This window comes from Mustela putorius, unplaced genomic scaffold (genome assembly GCF_011764305.1).
Source record: "Mustela putorius furo isolate JIRA1106 unplaced genomic scaffold, ASM1176430v1.1 tig00003845_pilon_pilon_pilon, whole genome shotgun sequence".
Classification (NCBI taxonomy): domain Eukaryota; kingdom Metazoa; phylum Chordata; class Mammalia; order Carnivora; family Mustelidae; genus Mustela; species Mustela putorius.
In genome coordinates this window covers 38,031,971-38,050,929 of record NW_025421998.1, presented here as the reverse complement: position 1 = coordinate 38,050,929, position 18,959 = coordinate 38,031,971, and the positions used below count along the sequence as shown (strand labels likewise).

The following is an 18,959-nucleotide window of genomic DNA, read 5'->3' as shown; positions in this document are numbered from 1 at the left end:
TAGTGGCAGTGTACAAGATACAAATCCTCAGTGACAATCTCTTGAAGAAAAGAATATGTCAATATGTTAAATATATAACAAAAGAGATAACAAGAATTAGAAGTGAAATAATGTGGTATTTGCTTGATCTTGAGGTGAGGACGAACCTCCAACTCTTAAAAACCAAAGTTAAAAGAAAATTACAGATTTGGTTACTCAGACTAAAAATAAATCAACTCTGTTAGATATACAATGGGTCCAGATCGTGCAGGGGCCTACAGCAAAGTCAGCCATCATTTTCTGTAAAAAGCCAGATAGCAGATAATTTAGGATTTGCAGGTCACATGGTCTTTATGCAACTACTTGACTTGGCTATTAATGGAGCATGAAAGCAGCCACAAACAATAAACAAGCAGATGTCTGTGGCAATGTCGAATACACCTTTATTTACAACCAAAAGCATTGGGCTAGATTTGGCCAATAGATCACAGTTTGCCAACCCCTAGGTCTAGACCCCACAGTTGTCTACACAGTGAGTACACCTCAAACAGTATTTACAGAGTGCGGAGTCCTTAGCTCAATTCAGAAAATGGAGGATATAACCATATACTGTTTCTGCTTTTTATCCTCTTTAGCTTTCATAAAAGAATGTGGGTTCCACTGCCAGCTCAATTATCTGTCAAAAGGTAGGGCCATACCCACCTGGCCGTAATACAGGCTGTTGCCTGGATATACTGCTTTGACCTCATGGCCTCAAAGCTGGACAGAGAGTTACAACATTTGAGGAAGACTTTTTTAAAGAACAAGTCGTCCATCTATTCTTCTAGATAATCTGTATTCATGGGCCCAATCAGAGCTGCAGAGAAAGAGGTCCCTAGATTGCCTCTTCCTCGCACTCACTCACTTCCAGTAGAACTTTCTTTTTTGGCACTGCTCTTTGGTTTGAAGATACCAGTTAATGCAGAAAACCTTTACAAGAACTAGCCCTAAGATAAGCACTGCCACTCCTACTGTAAGGGAATTCTGAGTTTTGCGATCATTATAGAACTGTGTGCTTCCTTTGTCTCCAAGTGTTTGTATCTGATTCAGAACTAGGAATAGTCGTAAATCATCTGGGAAACCCATGTATTTTGCCTCAAGGACTCTGTGAACTATACAAATGGAAATGGTTCAACCCAACAATTAATAACAGGTGGGAGAGAAATGGACACTCAGCACATTCAGTGGCATAAACAGATTTCTCTATCACCAAGAAAAGCCACTCTGGTGGCAACTTGGCATTAAGTACCACAAGTCCCCAGAATACTCATATTCTTTGATCTAACAACTCCACGGTGAGAAATTATCCCAAGGATAAGTACACACATATCAGTTACAGTGTAACTTAAGAAAAATAATTTTTTAAGACCTGGAAACAATGGAAATGTTCTAAGACAAAAAATTAAGTAGATCAATGATAAGAGATCTCTATAGTAAATAAACATCATTTGCAGAAGAACATTTGATGACATGAGAAAATCCTATTAATTCATGTATACAGGTATCAAGAGTAGAAATTTAACCCAGCATGTATTGTATAATCCCAAATACCATAAAATTAGGCTCCTGAATGAGATTTTTGGCATTTATACAAATGTGCATTTTCCAAAATTCTATAATAAGCCTAAGTTTTTTTTAAATAAAAATTTACATTTTAAAAGTACATTCACTTTGATACTGGTCTCACAAGTATAAATTTATCATAAGGAATTAAAAAGGCAAGTCAATATTGAGGCACGGTAGGTATAACATCAGAGCAGACACAACTGAACTATTTACGGTACATCAAAATTAGAAATTATAAATGAAAATAAATTAGAAATCAGAAATAAAATTAGAAATTACACATTCACAATGATCAACCTCGTTTTTCACATATAGGAGAACTTTTTCTTCCAAATGGTCAAGTCCCTAACGGGCTCGAAACCACAGAGCTTTAGTGCCTCGGGGTTATTGTGGGGTGGGAGTGGGGGAGCTCTAAATAATGACACACTTGCCTTGACAATGAGGATGTTTCCTAAAGCAAGGAAGAGTAAACTGTTTGGGGACCCATTCATCAGTGTTTCTGTTTTACATGCTGGACTTCTACGCAGTTAATCTAGAAGATGAATGTATGTGTTATCTGCACCTTTCTGCCCTTTTGGGATCCTTAGTTGGCCCCTTTTCTGATAGTTGCTGCCTTCGGAGACTGACCTCTTCACACTCCTCCTGGTTTTGGCCGGTCGATAGGAAGCATTCAGAGGAGGAGAGAAGGGGCTGAGCGTCTATCACCCTTGTCTCCAAATGTCGTTTTTAGCAGTGGCTGGATCTTATAAAGATGCTCTTGTTTGGGAGGAGGTGGGGGGATGAATCTCTGTTCCTCTTTACCCATCAAGGCCTTCTTTCGGTTGGAAGTTGGAACAACTTCCTGCTGTTACAGTCCCTGTGCACCTCACTATCCCTGGGGAGTTCTAGTGACTCTGCTCAAATTTCATTCATTAAACTTTAATTTCTTCAATTAAACTACTTAGGTATATCATTTGATTCCTTTTGGGATCTTGTCTATTTTAGGAAAAGAAAAAAAAAACTTTCTAAGAAATTACTGCTTTAGAGGAAAGATTATCATCAGGTCCCCCAAATTCATTCTGTAATACTGAAAAAATAAAACCTGAACTTACCACGGAAACTGCACATTTAAGCTACAGCTTGAATGTATGGAAGAACAGATCAGTCATAAGCTATCACTACACAAATAACAAGCATTTAAAAATTAATGGTTGTGGAATGAGATCTACTTGAATTTTACCTTGAAATTCAATGAAATTCAAGACAATCTGTTATCCAAAGGCTTTCTTTTGAAAACTGATTCTTCTCAATACATTTTTCAAACTAAAATATAAATGTAATAATGAAACGGAAAGGCATAGAAAAATATTTTGCAGATCAGCAACTTACCTCTTTGAACTTGTGACTGAGCTTGCTTGTGTCCAGGTCTGATGGGGAAAACATGTCCTCATTTTCAGGCAGCTCAAAAACTTCAATGGCCATGTCACCGCCAGGAAGAACAGGTCCTACTTCATCCTCCTCTTCATCTGTGGCATATTCTCCTGTCTGAAAGGAAGGGGATTTCAGAGATCCAGTTGTCCTTAGCCCAGGAAGAAGAGGGTTATTTGAAAATATTTTATGAAAGAGAAATAAAATATGTCACCAAATGGTGAAGTGTAAGTAGGCTTTTAAGTCAAGCATGCCTCATGCAGCCAATGTTATAAACAAATGTTAGTTCAAAGATCCAAAGTGACATGTCTGTGCCATATGTGAGTGCTTCCCTAAAAATCTAATAGCATCAGCAGCATCTTTAGTATAGCAACAAAAGTTGTCTTCCATCTAAGTATGTGATGGTTTTGCAAAATAAAATTATATTGCTAGGGGAAATAAGTAATTCCTGTAAATCCCCACCACTGTGTGAATAAGTCACCCAATACTGAGAGCAGGGAAGAAGGAAGGGGAGATCAAAATATTCGCAGAGCTGGAAGGGACCTTAATTCAAGCTTTACGAAGGTTTAGCAGATGGATTCTCCTAACTTCAGAGTTCAATCAGCTCTGTTTTCTATGCTAACTAATGTGTTGGTTAACCAGTGACCTAAAGGACAACCAGAGACTGCTAACTTACAGCCTGCAGAGGTGTACTGCTTTGCTTGCATAGCATTCTGATAAATCTTAGTATTTTGTTGATGTTAAATAAAAAATTCACATGAGATTCCAGATCCCCGGAGTTTTTCTTCAGAAAGCTAAAGATCTGGCAATATGGGTATATTGTGATGTGAAAACAATGGCCTAGTAAGCAGTGGTTGCCCTTTTGGGATGGGTCACACACCTTCAAATACACCAGAACTTTCCTAACTCCGCACTGTTGTACGCTGTTAGCTTCACTTCTTCATGATACCCACATGCCCCTGCAGCTCCATGAGTTTACGGCCCCTGGAATGAATGTTCCTCCATACCATGAACTTCCTTAACGTTATTAGAAAGTAGGTCATCTCCTGGCAGCACCAAGCTATGAGGCTCTAATTTAAAATAACTGTTGGAAATCTATACCTTATGACATAATTTAAAGATAAATCATGGATTCACAGGGTCAAAAAACAAAGTTCACTTAATGTGTCTCTGTTGTGTCAGGTGGTATTATGTATAATATATAAAGCAGACAGGAAATGATATTGCCTTTAAAAACACTTTCATAAAGTATATGGACTGATCTACTCCTTTGATTAAATAGGCTCAGCATCTGATTGCTGGTTTCTTTTTTTTTTTTTTTTTCTTTTGGTTCTATACTCTATTCTTCTTGCTAAAGCTGAAATTCTATTTCTTTCACTGTTTTGCACATGAAGAAAATCTGGTCGTTAACCTCAGTGTCATAATTCCTAATGTCTGAAAGACCATTATTAAATTGCCATTCTGATTGCTCCTTTTCAAGTAAAATAATTCTGGTTTCCTCCTGGGTCTCATTCTCTGTCATCATCCTTGTGCCTCTGCTCAGACTTCTCTCCAAATTCTCCACACTTGTTTTAAAGGATGGAGCCCAGAAGTAGGCATAACTTCCAGTAAGGAATCTGAGGGTCATTGACCCGGATGAAGGAACTGCCTCGGCATCTTTCAGACACTACTTCCTCATGTGAAGGCTAGTATCATGAAGACCTTGACTTTAGTGGCATTTGTGCTTAGCAGCAAGCTCAGTGTATCTCTAGGGTGAAAGAACCCCTCAGAAACCAGTCAGAAAATATGCAAACTTAAAACTCCATTCCAAGTGCCTCTGGCACTGACAGGAAAAGGTAGCTGAGTGGTAGGGGCTGCTGATTCTAGGTAGCTCCTACTTGTTGGGATGATTAGATCCTATAAATCTTGGAAGAACCCTAATCCCAGGTTTGGTATTATTTCTTGTGATATTCTGTGAATTAACTCATCTCCTATTTACATGTATTTTTAGAACCAATAGGTACTTTTAAGTCCCAGGGCCGTTAATTAATAGAAATGTAGTAAGGTTGGTAAGGACACAATCTTGATACCTTGCTGAAACTTCTGGTTTAGAGATATTAGACTGGGTGCTTGTTTTTAATCTGAATTACAACCAGCAGCAAAGCCATGCCTTTATTATAAAGGTCTAAACCAGGTAGATTAAATTCACTTCCACAACATCAATTTGATGAATTTTCTGAATGACTCCATAAAATCTGAAGCTAAATTTAAGGTCTGATGACACTGCGGCACATTTTAAAGATAAAATTTGATTTCCCTTTGCTGGTCTGAAAATAATTTTTTACTATGTGTAAGGGAAGGAATATAAACATGTGCCCAGAATGGGGCCTGACATATAATAGGATCTCAACAAATATTTTTAAAAGGATATATCCAAGAATGCCTATTACCCTTGCTACTTGGTAATATCTATAACCTCCTAGGGAGGTTTTCAGTAATATATGTTTTTTTAAAAAATGAACTGTAAAGGCATTTGTTAGGAAGACAGTATTCTGTCACTTTTATTTAACACTTCTTACAGTGAGTAACAGGATTAGGGTATATACAATATATGTACAATATATGCAATTCTTACCTCTAAGTATAGTTCTGGCTTTGTCATCCATTTTAGTTTTCAAAATTACATTCATAAATGTAAGTTATTAAGAAGTCCTCCTCTTGATTCATTTTTTTACTTTATCAATCCCTGTCCTCAATATCCAAATTATCTGCAATTCTGCAAAATTCTTTTTTATCTTTCATTTCATCTTCCTACCTACTGATACTTTCTCTTTCTAATTATTTTTAGAAGCATACTGAGGTCAAGATAACGTCTTTTAGTGTCTGGATTCTACTTATTACTTATTAGAGGTTGATAGGGTGTTTAAAAACTACCATGCCAGGTCGTCTAAGTGGTGTAGTTGGTTAAGTGTTCGAGCCTTGGTTTCAGCTCAGGTTGTGATCTCAATGTCCGTTTTGGGGCTTTGGGACTGAGCCCTGCATGGAGCTCCGCACTCAGCAAGGAGTCTACATGAGATTTTCTCTCCCTCCCCACCCATTTCTCCCCCTCCTGCGCACTCTCCCTCTCTAATAAATAAATAAACATCTAAGAAAAATAAAATAAAAACCATCATGCCCAGTGGAATTTAAAAAAACAGAACAAAGGAGCAAGGGGGAAAAAAAAGAAAGAGAGAGAGAGAGGCAAACCAAGAAACTGACTCTTAACTTTTAACAGAGAACAAAGCACTAGTTATCAGAGGGGAGTTGGTTAGGGAATGGGGGAAACGGGATGGAGACTAAGAATTGTACTTGTGATGAGCACTGGTGTTGTATGGAACTATTGAATCACTCTATTGTACACCTAAATTAATATGATACTGTATGTTAACTAACTGGAATTTAAATAAAAACTTAAAAAAAACTATCTTGCCAATCTCTCTTGCTGATCATTTACCACTCCCAACATAAATAGGCTTTATAATAAAGGAAGCATTTACTACAGGACCTCATAAATATCTAGAAGTTAAAAAGTTACATTTAGTAGACTAAGAATAATGTGTTCTTTTGATTGTTCTACTTTAATGAAAAAATTTTTTATGGTTAATCTGAAAGTAAATTACATGGAGTGATAGGGTAGTAGAATTTCATAGACTCAACATTAGATTGGACTGAATCTGATGTTTACAGAGGAAGATGGACAATAATCCATCAAAAAAAAAATATGCCACAACAAAGTGTTTCCATTGGTATCCATCTCCTTCTCTTTATTTCTGGCCAGATTCAGTATCTTTCAAGTAAACAGAGACTCTTGAAAATCTTTTATCCCAACCTGAAAATCCATTTTAAAGGAAGGGAGAATAGTTGTTGTGTAACAATTGACAGAGATAGTAAGAGTTCCTGTTCACAACTCATCTACCTTCTTGATTAATATCTTACACTTTTTTATTGCTTTCCCAAGGGTGCAAAAAAATGAATAGCAATTCCTTTGTAACTTACTGTGTGCCCAACGTTACATCCTGCAAAGACTGTATGATGTAGGTATTATTATGCCATTGTAATTAGAGGACACTGAGACTCAAGGGACTCTACCCAATGTCAGGCAAATAGTTATGTCATCGAAGGTAACATATTCCAAAGCCCACGTCCTTTCTTCTATACTACGCTGCATGCAGTCTACAGAAAGTAAAGCTTTAGAAGATAAAAGATGGGAATACATTCCTTCCATATTTCCCTAGCCAAAAATGTTGGTGAGTAATCCTATTGTGCTGAAATTCACCTTCCACATGTTCAAGTGTTTTCATTCAATTCACTCTGAAGACTTCCACCTGTCTCTAGAGATTTCCTCTTCTTTTCTCTCTTAACGGGCTCACCCTGGGCAAGTACAAAAAAGTCTCCTTCAAAAGGTTTGGCTTACCAGCCTGCTGACTTACGTTTCATGCCCTCTTTCTTATACAGACCAGAATCACAGCATACAACCTATAGAATTACTGCCGGGTGTTAAAATGGATGGAAAAGATACTTGCAAGGAAAATGAATGCAAAATTCCTCTAGATGTGTATGGTCTGTCTCTTTTATGTTTCCTTCTCATACTTAATTTTCTTGAGCTACCAATCTGTATTGACTCTTCCCAGAACATTTCATCTCATTTTCATGGACACAACTTCTTTATACTCATATGACATTGGAGCACTTAATATTTTAAGAAAACACATAATTACAAGAATAATAAGTACAGCTGACAGGTTCTGCCTCTTAGTAAATCTCTAACTTTTGACTGGTGGGAACAAACGCAGGAGACATTCTTGAGCTTTGAGGACTCAGGAAAGGTGCAGATCTCAGTTTAGGCTTTAGAGAAGGAAGGGATGTTATCTGTTATACTGGTGAGTTGCTTAAGTGGAGTCCAACTAAACAATCTTGATTTTGAAGTCCCATAGCCCTGGATTCAAAATCTGACTCTATGATGTGAGCAAAGTCAGCTTTCAGATCTAAGTTTCAAAGTCCTCATCTATAAACTGAGAACAAAAATACCCCCTTAGGATATATTACAAGGTTGTCATGAGATTAAGTTAGGGGTGTCTCTAGGCACCAAGGAATGGCACCTGGTAGGCACCCCAGACAAGCCATTGCTGCTGCTACTGTCGTGTTGCTAATCCTACAATACAGCAACATAAGCTACAGCTTTTCGAAATCGGAATCTTGTAACCAGACATTCGCAAAGTTTTGGTCTCATAAATGTAACGTCCTGGAAGACCCTGCCACATGAACCTTTTATGAGCAAATTGGCCATTTCTGAAGTAAAATTTTTCTTTTCCCTAAACCCGTTCCTCTTCTTATATTCCCAGTTTTGGTAGGAGGCATCAGGACCAAGAAAACTTCCAGGCCTCTGTTGTCTCCACTTACTGGCCCTGCCCCTCCTGCCCCAGGCATCCAAGACGAAGATTAATCTACTCAGCTCATCCTATGAAGCCACAGCCTGAAGATTCTTCTAATCCACTCCTTTATGCTTCTACGATCTCCTTATGCCACTCATAAAACTTGGCTGCTTTTACATCTGCCCTCTATCAACCACTTTCAACTATAAGCTCCTTGAAAGCACCAGGTATGATTTATTCCTGAAATCCCAGTGTAGCTAGCACAATGCTTGGCATATAGTAGGCACTAAACAAATGTTTGCTGAATAAATTAATGCAGTTTCAGCCACATCTGCACAGCACGGCACAGCCCTGATTTTCCTGTTAATTCTCAGCTTTCAAGTAAGAAATATAGTGAGGCACAGCTGCAGCTGGGGCCTAAATGACCCTTTTGGGGATTTTCTCTTGTTGTTAGGTTCAACCATTAGCAGTAATTTTTGCTGTAGCAATGTTTGCTCTGGTAAATTCCGGGAAACTAAATGGTGCTAATCAAAAAAATAGCGTTGATTATGCAGTTTTTGTTGGAATTTGTTTACTGGATTTGAATTTGGTTATATATATTTTCAGACTCTGTTCTGTTGGAGAATAGAAGAGAGTTGCTTTTTCTCTGGAGGAGAAAGACCTCAAACTAACACTTTAATGTTTAAAATTCCTAAATCTGTGCCAGCCATCCAGATGGCTTTCAGCAAAAGCATCCCCTTCCCTGCAAAGCCATCTCTCTTTCCATCTTCTGTCAGTTGACTTCTCTGTGTCCTAGTTTTGCAATGTTAGGCCACTCAGTCTCTTTGCTCATCTTTGTAATGGGAATAACAGCATCTTCTTCATAAGGTTGTTGGAAGAATTTCCGGTAGTGGTAGCTTCAAAGTATTAATCACGGTGCTTAGAATATGCTAAAAGGCCAGAGACTTTATGACTGTGATAATTTTCACTACCTCTGGCTTCACCAGAACAATGCGGACAACAACAACAACAAAACATGGGTTTTGGGGGTGGAGAGACCAGGGCCCTAAAAGAGAAAAAAAAATTTCATAGTTGCATGACAGCCGCCGGCAAGTCATTTAGCATGCATCTTCCGTGCTCTTCTCTTCTATAAAATGACCCCAAAGATACCAATCTCATAGCACATTGAGAGGATTCAAAGAGATAATGTAAAACATCCACCATGATGCCTGGGCCAAGACATTTCTCCTCTCATTTCTCAAGCCATTCAAAATTTTCTTGCCAATCTTTTTGCTCAGAATGTTTTCTGATTTTTCACTTCATTCTACGATCTCGCTACTAAAGCAAGAAGCATCTATTGTCTATATTTAGGTTATGAATATGGCCTTCTATGTTCCTTTTGTCAAGCACTCAGCTCCTCAGATAATTGATAATACCTCTGGCAAATTATCTCTCCTAAAATATGATTAGATAGATTGAAGATTTGCCTATAAATTTTTTTTGTAACAACTCAAACTCATCTTTACCCTTCTTAAAAGTTTCTAGCAATTGCGGTAGACAGTTTATAAGTTAGCATTTGATTTTTCAGTATTTTAATATCTTCTTTGGGTTGTTTTTTCTTTTCCCCCCCTACCCCTTCCTTTAGCAAGCATACTCCTGAAAAGCAGGAACTCCATTTTCCACCACAGTATGCAGGCTCTAAAATAACCCTTAATGATCATTCTTTCTGGCTAATCATGCTCTTCTATAATCCATTCCCCCATTGAATGTGGGCTGGACCTAATGACTCACTTCTAACTGCCAGAATACAACAAAAGTGATGGGATGTCCCTTCTGAGATTAGTTTACAAGAAGACTATGCCTTGCATCTCTTTTGTCCTCTTGCCTTTGAGAAACAATCTGCCAGATTGTGCATGGCCTTGTGGAGACACCTACATCATCAGGAACTGATGCTTCTGGCCAAGAGCCAGCAAGGGCCTGAGGGTCCCAAAAGTCACATGAGGGAGCTTGGGAGTGGATCTTCCTTTCTGTCCTGCCAACAGCTGCAAGTGAGCCTGGAAGCAGATCCTCCCCACGTAGAGCATTTGGATGACGGCAGCTCTGGCTGATGCCTTATTCACAGCCATGGAACAGATCTTGAGTTAGAGGCATCCAGTTAAATGGACCCACAGATACTGTGAAGTAGAAATATTTCTCATTTTAAGTTGTTAAGTTGTGGTAGTAATTTGCTATACTGTAATAGAAAGGTGGTATTGCCATAGCAAACCCAGAAAAACGAGGAAGTGGCTTTGGAAATAGGCAATGAAGGAAGGCTGGGAAGATTCTGAAGAGTATGTTAGAGCAAGCCTGAATTGCCTTGAACACCCTGTAAGTGGAAATCTGGGGTGGGGGGGGGTTATTCTTGCATAGTGGCAGGAAGCTTAGCAACATTATTATCACCTTCTGTAAGGAGAAAGCTGGAAAGCTCCCTAGTGAATGGAGTGATCTCACTAAGTAGATTTCTAAACAAGTGTTGAAGGTGCTGCTGGATTTCTTCATGCTGCTTATTATGGTAAAATGTGACCAAAGAGAGAAATTGAGAGGACTATTAAACAGAAGGGAACCAAGACTTGATGGTTTTGAACATCTCGATTCTAAAAATAAGAAACAGTTTCCAAACAAAGTTCAAAGACAGGGTAGTGCCAGGAGAACATGGTCTAAAAGTGAAGCAGAACTTAGGCATGGAGATGCCTCAAAAAATTAAAAACAGAAATTCTATTACTAGGTATTTACCTGAAGAATAAGAAAACATGAATTCAAAGGGACATACGCACAATGGAATATTACCCATTCATTAAAAAGAATGAAATCTTGCCATCTGTGAGAAAATGAATGGACCTAGAGAGTATTACGCCAAGTGAAATCAGTCAAGAAAGACAAATACCATATGATGTCACTTATATGTGGAATCTAAGAAACAAAACTAATGAACAAACAACAGGCAGAAACAGACCCGTAAATACAAATAATAAACTGATGACTACCCGAGGCGGGGGAGGAAGAGAGATGGGCAAGATCGATAAACAGGAGTAGGAAATACAGAAGTTACAGAATGAATAAATCATGGGAATAAAAGGAACAGCATAAGGAATTGAGTCAGTGGTACTGTAATAGCATTGGTCTGGTGGTAGATGATGGTGACACTTGTGGTGAGCACAGCAGTATGTATTAAATCGTCAAATCACTAAGCTGTACACCTGAAACTAATGTAACACAGTGTGTTGACTATGCTTAAATGAAAAGCAAAAGAAAGAGATCTGAAGAATAGCAGTTACATTGTACTATAATCTGTAATACTCAATTATTGAGGTAATTTTCAACCACAATTTCTTAAATTTTACTTTCTAGGAATTTCCTAATCTTATCCACCTCAAACTCTATAAATCCGTTCCCTTTCCAGCTGTTCTACTATATTGAATTTATTGGTGAGTACTCAAATATCAAATATTTTTTAAAAGGTAGTTTTACTTTCTTTCTTTCTTCAAAGAAAGTCTCTTAAAATAGTTGTGTCTAATTATAATTGCATTGATTGAAAAACGTGAACTATAAACCACACACACCCCCCAAAAGTATTCTGAACTGAGGGAACTCATATATATTTTTTTAATAACATGCAGTAGGCAAGTCTGTCATTTGCCCTAAAGAGAGACACTCTATTTTCCAACACTGTTCACCCTATACACATCATTAAAAAGGTAATCTGAAACAAAGGCCATGAATGTCTCTGCTTACCAGACACACAGAGAAGTCAGAGACTCATACAGGAATCATCTCCCAATTGATATCTACCCTTGTTTCTATATCATTTTGGCTTCTGGTGAATTTTTCCATTATTGGGATTTTCCCTCAGCTACACTGATCAGTGTGACCATAGTGGCTAGCACCAAATCTATTTCATATCAATAAGACCATTATTAAATGAAGTCCAAGCAACAGAATGAGTTCAGCTTGTAGTAACTGAGATCAACCATGATGTGTTTAAATAAGCTGTAGTTTTTCCTTCTTTTTCTGGGATTCTATACTGTTTCTGCTGGCCTACCTGGAAGAAAACAGCACACGTATCTTCTCTCTTGTCCTACTATTACTGTTCTATATTGGCAATCCCTAGCTGAGAGGATCTCCACTGGCACTAATGGGACAGATAAGGGCAGGTGCATAATACATTGATTCCGTTACACATAGAGCAGTGGAAGTCACAACAGTATTACATTGCATCTGCCCAAAGGGTTCCATCCAAGAGACCATTTTGTTTCCCTTCCCACTTGAACACTGCCCAAACCACATCAGTTGAATTTGGGCATCCTTCCTCCATCCATCCTTGAATTTGGATGCCTCTCCTCCCAAAGTTCCCCAGCACATTTAAGGGGCTCATATAGCATCTTGTCTCTTCAAAGGACAAAGGAGATCTCATCCTGACCGCTAGTCACCTTCCTCCTTACAGCAGCAGAGTTCAGGGTAGATAGAAGAGGCATCCAGGGGCATAGAGGCAGAGGGTGGCTCTGAACCACTAATAAGGTGCATTTATTTTGTTTTGAGTAGTGCAGTGGTTATTTGTGTTTTAACCAAACTTCCAGCATCTCCCACCTGAAGCACTATATAAGGTGTCATCATTACTGACACAACCAAGTTGGCTTTGGAGAGTCTTTGACGCAGCCCTGCCTTCACTGCCACAGCAGGAACTGTGCTGGAGGCCATCTCAGCCTAGAGTCCAATCCTAAGTTTGGTTAGAACATAAGGGACAGGGAAATCTTCCAAGGTGGTAAGGCTAACTTACAGTTAGTAACTTACAGTTAGTAAGAATTTAGCAAGACCGCTGAGGGACACTTTCTTATTCTCCAGCAGGTTACTTTCATCAGCACTGTAGGCCAGCTGGGACCCAAATATTCCTCAATAATTTCCCACAAGAGATTGTCTATCTCAAAGAATTCTCCCTGACTGAGCCAATAAGCCTTTGTAGCAGACAAGACGCAACACAAAGAACTTTGAGACCTCTTAGTGTTTCACTGACTACAGCTGGCATGATGAAGTGCAGGAGGGGTTGAGTCAAAGGCAGTCCAGCTGCTGGTATTTCTCCTTAAACTGGCATTATATACCTTGCTCCACTCTCTCCACAGTGAACTCACTAAGGCTCTGAGGCTTTCCCAGGCTTCTGACTGTGGCAGCTGCAAATCCCTTCCCTCCCAAGAGGTAGGTGTCAGTGTGTTTCTCTATGACTCTGGTCTGAACAAGGTCAGAACATTCCTCTAACCCAGAATGGGTCTTTGGACTAGTTGATAGAGACTAACATATCTTTGTGGTGATTCCTCAAACTCCAGTTTCCAGAGAGTGGTGGGAAGAGGACCAGATCATACCTGCACAAGCAGGCCTGTCTGGAGAAGACGCCAGAGCTCAGGGAACCTGAGTCTTTTATAACAGGCGATGTCACCACCCTTGTTCCAAAAGGAAAGACTATCTCTAGTTTCCAAGACTGTGCATGACACAAACATTTGATAGTTCAGAACAAAGGGCAGTCAGTGCCTCAGAAATATGAGAGCCTCATGGAGAACTGTTTCCCAATTATTATTTAATGGGGAAAAAGGTTTACGAAATTCAGCTGATTTTTAACATCCCTATATTATTTTTCAAATTACCTTTTCAAAGACTGTCCAACTAATATTCCTTTCCACATACTCTGCCTGCAGGTAAACTGGCTCTTTCTTGAATATATGCAATATTGACCTGATTCTAGGTTATAGAAAACAAACAAACAAAAACAAAAACTTCTTGCAAATAAATATCAAAACCACAAATCTAAATTTATACTTTTATTTTACATGTCCTTAGTTCTGATGACTCTTTTATACTATGGTTATTTGGCTTTTTGGCAGGTTGCCTTCAAAGTGCTTTAAGCTCTTTACCATATATATTTATTGTTTCCAAACAAAATAGCAAGCCTCTTGCATGTATAAACTATATTTTTCCATGACTCAAAATTCCTAATTCAATTCCTCTTAACAAATGCTACCTACTCACTAAGACATAAATGCCACTGTCTTTAAGTCCCTGATAAATATATTCTATATGAGGAGGGAACTAAAGATCCTTATTTTTCCCACTGAGATCCAGAACTAAACAGTCAACAGACCAAAGTAGACCTCTGTAATTCAAATGTCACACTGCAATTTCAAATTGGCAGCCTTCCTTGAGTTTTGTTTTACTTGCCAAGGAAACAATGAAGCATTTATTCTGATGCCAACAGAACTGTGGGAAGAGACTAAGAGATTTGTATTTCCCTGAATTTTTAATCTGCAGAAGAGAACAACTATAGGGACCAAAGTGGCACATGTTATTATTATTTCAATAATTCTATAATTATACAACTAACTGAGTCTTGGAAAATACAGTGTGTACATATACAAATTGACTCACATGATTGCAAAAATGCTAACAGATGATCAGATAGAACCAGAAGTCACAGTTCTAGAATTTCTGGTAAATGAAAAGGTAAAGCGAACACAAACATCATTGATGGTATTTATATGAATTATCTATGAATTAATGATAAATATGATCTCAATTTTACAACTTCCTTTGAGAGAGGATAATTCTGTTCCTTTCCTCATGGCTATCTGATGGGTTGTGGCCGCAATTCTTTCTTACAAAATCTCTGCAATACCAGGCAGGACTCAAAGGTCAGTTTTCCTGGCTGGACTACTCCAGATCTGATCGCATCTAACCCCTTCCCACATACTCCCCAGGTCCTAGGCCTGACACAATGCATACTCTGTTTCAGTAAGTCTGAGGCTGGATGGAGAAATCTGTAATTTTAAAGACGTAGCATGAGATTGTCACATTGAGGCAAGTTTGAGACGTGGAGTCTTAAAGACGTTTTTAAGTCTTAGAGATCAGGAACTAGGTAATAATCATTTTATATCCAGATAATTGCTAAACATAAGAATTGTACATGGCAGATTTTAATTTTTTCATTAAATACTGAATTGGCAGGAAGCATATTTGTAAAACACATAGACAGTATATAAATAATGATATCACCACTACCAATGAACAACCTAGTTCAAGAAAAAGAGCAGTATTACTACATTCTAATATTTTTCTGTGTGTGCTTTCTTCATTCTATTTCAGTTCCATGCCCTTTAGAGTAATTCTGCTGAATTTTATCATTCTTGGTTTTTCTTTAGTTTTACCATATTTATGTAGAGCAAAACAATGTATCGTTTGTTTTTAACAGGTGTAATCCGCATTATCAGTGGAATCATATTGTTGGTATGCTCCTGTGTCGTTTTTATTTTAAATGGTATATTCCTAAATTCCACCAGTTGTGGTGGATTGCTGAAAGAACTCCGCATATTATTTCCCTGTATGAAGATACTAATATATATTTACCCAGTCTTTTGATAGAGCTATCAGTTGTGACCAATTTTTTTCTTTTAGAAAAAAAATACTACATGTCTTACAGCTCTTGTATATAAGAATTTTACTAATTGTTTGGTAAAGAATATAACTGTTGAGACAGCTTTACTAGATAATGTCAAATTGTTTTTCAAAGTGGATGGGCCAATTAATATATCCTATAACAAAGAATAATAGTTCCTTTCACTCTACATTCTTACCAAAACTTAAAATACCCAATTTAAATCAATTCAGTAAATACCAGATAGTATTTCATTGTGGTTTTTAATGTTCACATCCTGATTGCTAATATGTTTGGGCATCTTTTCATATGCTCATTGGCCATTAAAGTTCTTCTTCTATGACATGAGTGTTAAAGCCAATGCCCTCTTTATATAGTCTTTTCTTGTTGGTGCCTAGAAGTACTTTTTATATAATTCTCTTTCAGCTATTTATTTTTCAAGTACTTTCTTTCAGCTTCTGGTTTGCCTTTTTGCATTCATATAGGTATTCTTCAGACGCACAGAAGTTCTAAATTTTAATTAGCCAATTTTGTCAATCCTTTCTTTTATGGTTTTGCTTTCTTAGCTGTTTCACGTTAGCAAAACCACTTCTTACACTGAGGTCAAAAAGATATTCTTCTATGATGTCTTCTAAATATTATAGTTTTATATTTTGCATCTGAGTAGTCAGTCCACCTGGACTGAACTTTTGGGTACAGACTGAAATGGAGGTTGCAATTTCACCATGTCTCCTTCATTGAAGAGCCTAACGTTTCTCAACTCACCTAGAGTGTTAGCTGTCACTAATCCAATTTTCATATGTGTGAGGGGTGTTTCTGGGCTCCGTGGCCAACTTGTTCCTTCTTTTGCTCCAGAGACTAAATTTCTACAGTTTAATAATAAATATCTCTTTTCTAAGGCATGCTATAGGTCATGGTTATTTCTGGTGCACTGTTCTTTCCTACAGATTTTAGCGATAGCTTACCAACTTCCATTTTTAAATTCTTTAGAATTATTTTTACTGGAATAGCATTGAATATATAAATACACTTAGAATTGACTCAAATTAAACTATTGAGTCTTCTGTTCCATGAAAATGGTTTCTTCACCCTTCCATATAAGTTTTCTTTCATATATTTCAGTAAAATTTCTTTTTTTCCATAAGGGTCTTGCCTAGGTTTTGTTAGACAAGGTTTTTCCTTTTTACTAAAGTAATTAATACTTAGAAATAATTAGAAAATAGTTATATTTTCTCTCTGTAGGCACATTGAAATAGATGCTATATTTTGTATTAATTATGTGTCTAGCTTTGCTAAAATTTTATATTTCTAATAACTGATCATAAGCATATCTGAGGTTTTCCAAAGAGATAACCACAGCACCTGCAATAATAACAATTTTATTTCTTCCTTTCCAACTTATTTCTTTTATTTCTTCATCTTCTTGCCTTCCAGTATGATGTCAAATCCAAGTAATGACTGATTTTCAAATATTAATATTTGCATTATTGGCTAAACTCAATTTCACCATAATACCTCTTTTATATGTTCTTAGATAAGATTTGCCAATATTTTATTTATTTAGTTTTGGGGGGGGCATTGTTTTTATGAATAGGATGGGCTTATTAAATCTTGTCATCAATATTTGGCTTTGGACCAAGGTTATACCTATAACCCAATACATCTCACATTCTCAAAATTTTACTGCATTCCTGGTATCAGAGTTGCACTACTTTCATTTTTGTCTTCTGGAATAAGTTATATACAACTGGAGGTATTTGTTCCAGTTTAGTATTATTGATAAAATAACTGGAAACTTCTCTTACTTTCCTTTCTTCTTTTTTTCTCCCCTGCCTTCTCACTTCCTCTCTGCCCTCTCCTTTTGTTCTTCCCTGTGAGTTTTGTACTTTGAAATTGTTGAAACTTTGACTTTTAAGCTTTGATTGAAGATGAAAGGCTTTGGGCACCTGGGTGGTGTAGTCAGTTAAGCATCCAGCCCTTGGTTGTTTCTCTCCTCTCTCTCTTACTGTCCTTCCTCCTACTTTCTCTCTCAAAAAAAAAAAAAAAGATGAATGACTCAAGAAAGAACATGCTTCTTTTTTTTTTTTTTTTTTTTTGTCCTGAAAGGTAGCATAAGTTCAGGCTGCTGTGATCAGAAGGTCTCAGAAAAAAATTTTTCTTCCCGTCCACCCAGCGACAAGGTTTGACACTGGCAATTTCTCATGCAGTCCTTGGAGTGGAAGATTAGATTTATTTTCATCTTCCAGAGTAGTGTAGCCCATAAGACTCCAGCTTTATGATGGAGTTCTCCAATTAGACATCCCACTTTGGCTGGGCCCTGGCTTTGTCTACTGCAACTCAAAGAAATACCAATTACAGTCTCATCATAATATACAGGATACTTAGGATAAATGTAACATTATGAAAGTGAAAGAAGGCAGACAATAAAAAGTGTGTACTTACAGTTCCATTCAAATGACATTCTAGAATTGACAAAGTTAATCTACAGTGTCAGAAAATAGATTCAATAGTTTGATTTGGGCTGAGAGTTAACTGCAAAGTTCTATAAGGAAACTATCTTAGGTAATGAAAATGTTCAGTATCTTCACTGTCCATGAAAGTATTCATGATACCATCTACCCACATGAATACATTTAAAATTGGTGCATTTTATTATATATGTTATCCCTCATTAATGTTAACTTTAATGTCATGGATTATATAATGATAAAACAATCAAGTTATCCACTTACGATCTACACATTTTACTCCATGTCAATTTTAAGCCAATAAAATGATTTTTTTAAGGCCCCTGTAAGGACTGGAATTCCAGAAATCCCTTAAGAGTTTTTACCACTTCCCTTACTAGCATCAATATCAGTTTAAAATAAATGAAATCCTTATCAAACCTCCATAATAAGGCTGCTTTAGAAAACTGGGGTCTTTGATCAGGTCACCATTTAGTCCTTATTGCTGATGAGAATGTATTTCTATGACTACTGGGCAGAAGATGGCTCTCTATGTAATACTGAACTCGACAGTACTTAGGCCATTTCAACTATACTGTTTCTATTGTATGTTTATTCAGTTATGGCTAAAAAGAGGTCATGCCAATGTGAGTCACCAAATTCCTATCTCTAAGATCCAAAGGTTTTCAAGGAATGAAATAT

The 18,959-nt window shown here is 37.4% G+C and overlaps 1 protein-coding gene across 13 annotated transcripts in view; it reads right to left on the bottom strand.

Annotated features, from left to right (window-relative positions):
• Positions 1–18,959, bottom strand: part of PPP1R9A (protein phosphatase 1 regulatory subunit 9A) — a 305,319-nt gene that overhangs the window by 68,975 nt on the left and 217,385 nt on the right. For all 13 annotated transcript variants that reach the window (XM_045062718.1, XM_045062711.1, XM_045062713.1 and 10 more), the window contains one exon: positions 2,953–3,108. In XM_045062718.1, the coding sequence (XP_044918653.1) occupies positions 2,953–3,108 (156 nt within the window). The remainder of the gene's footprint in view (positions 1–2,952; positions 3,109–18,959) is intronic.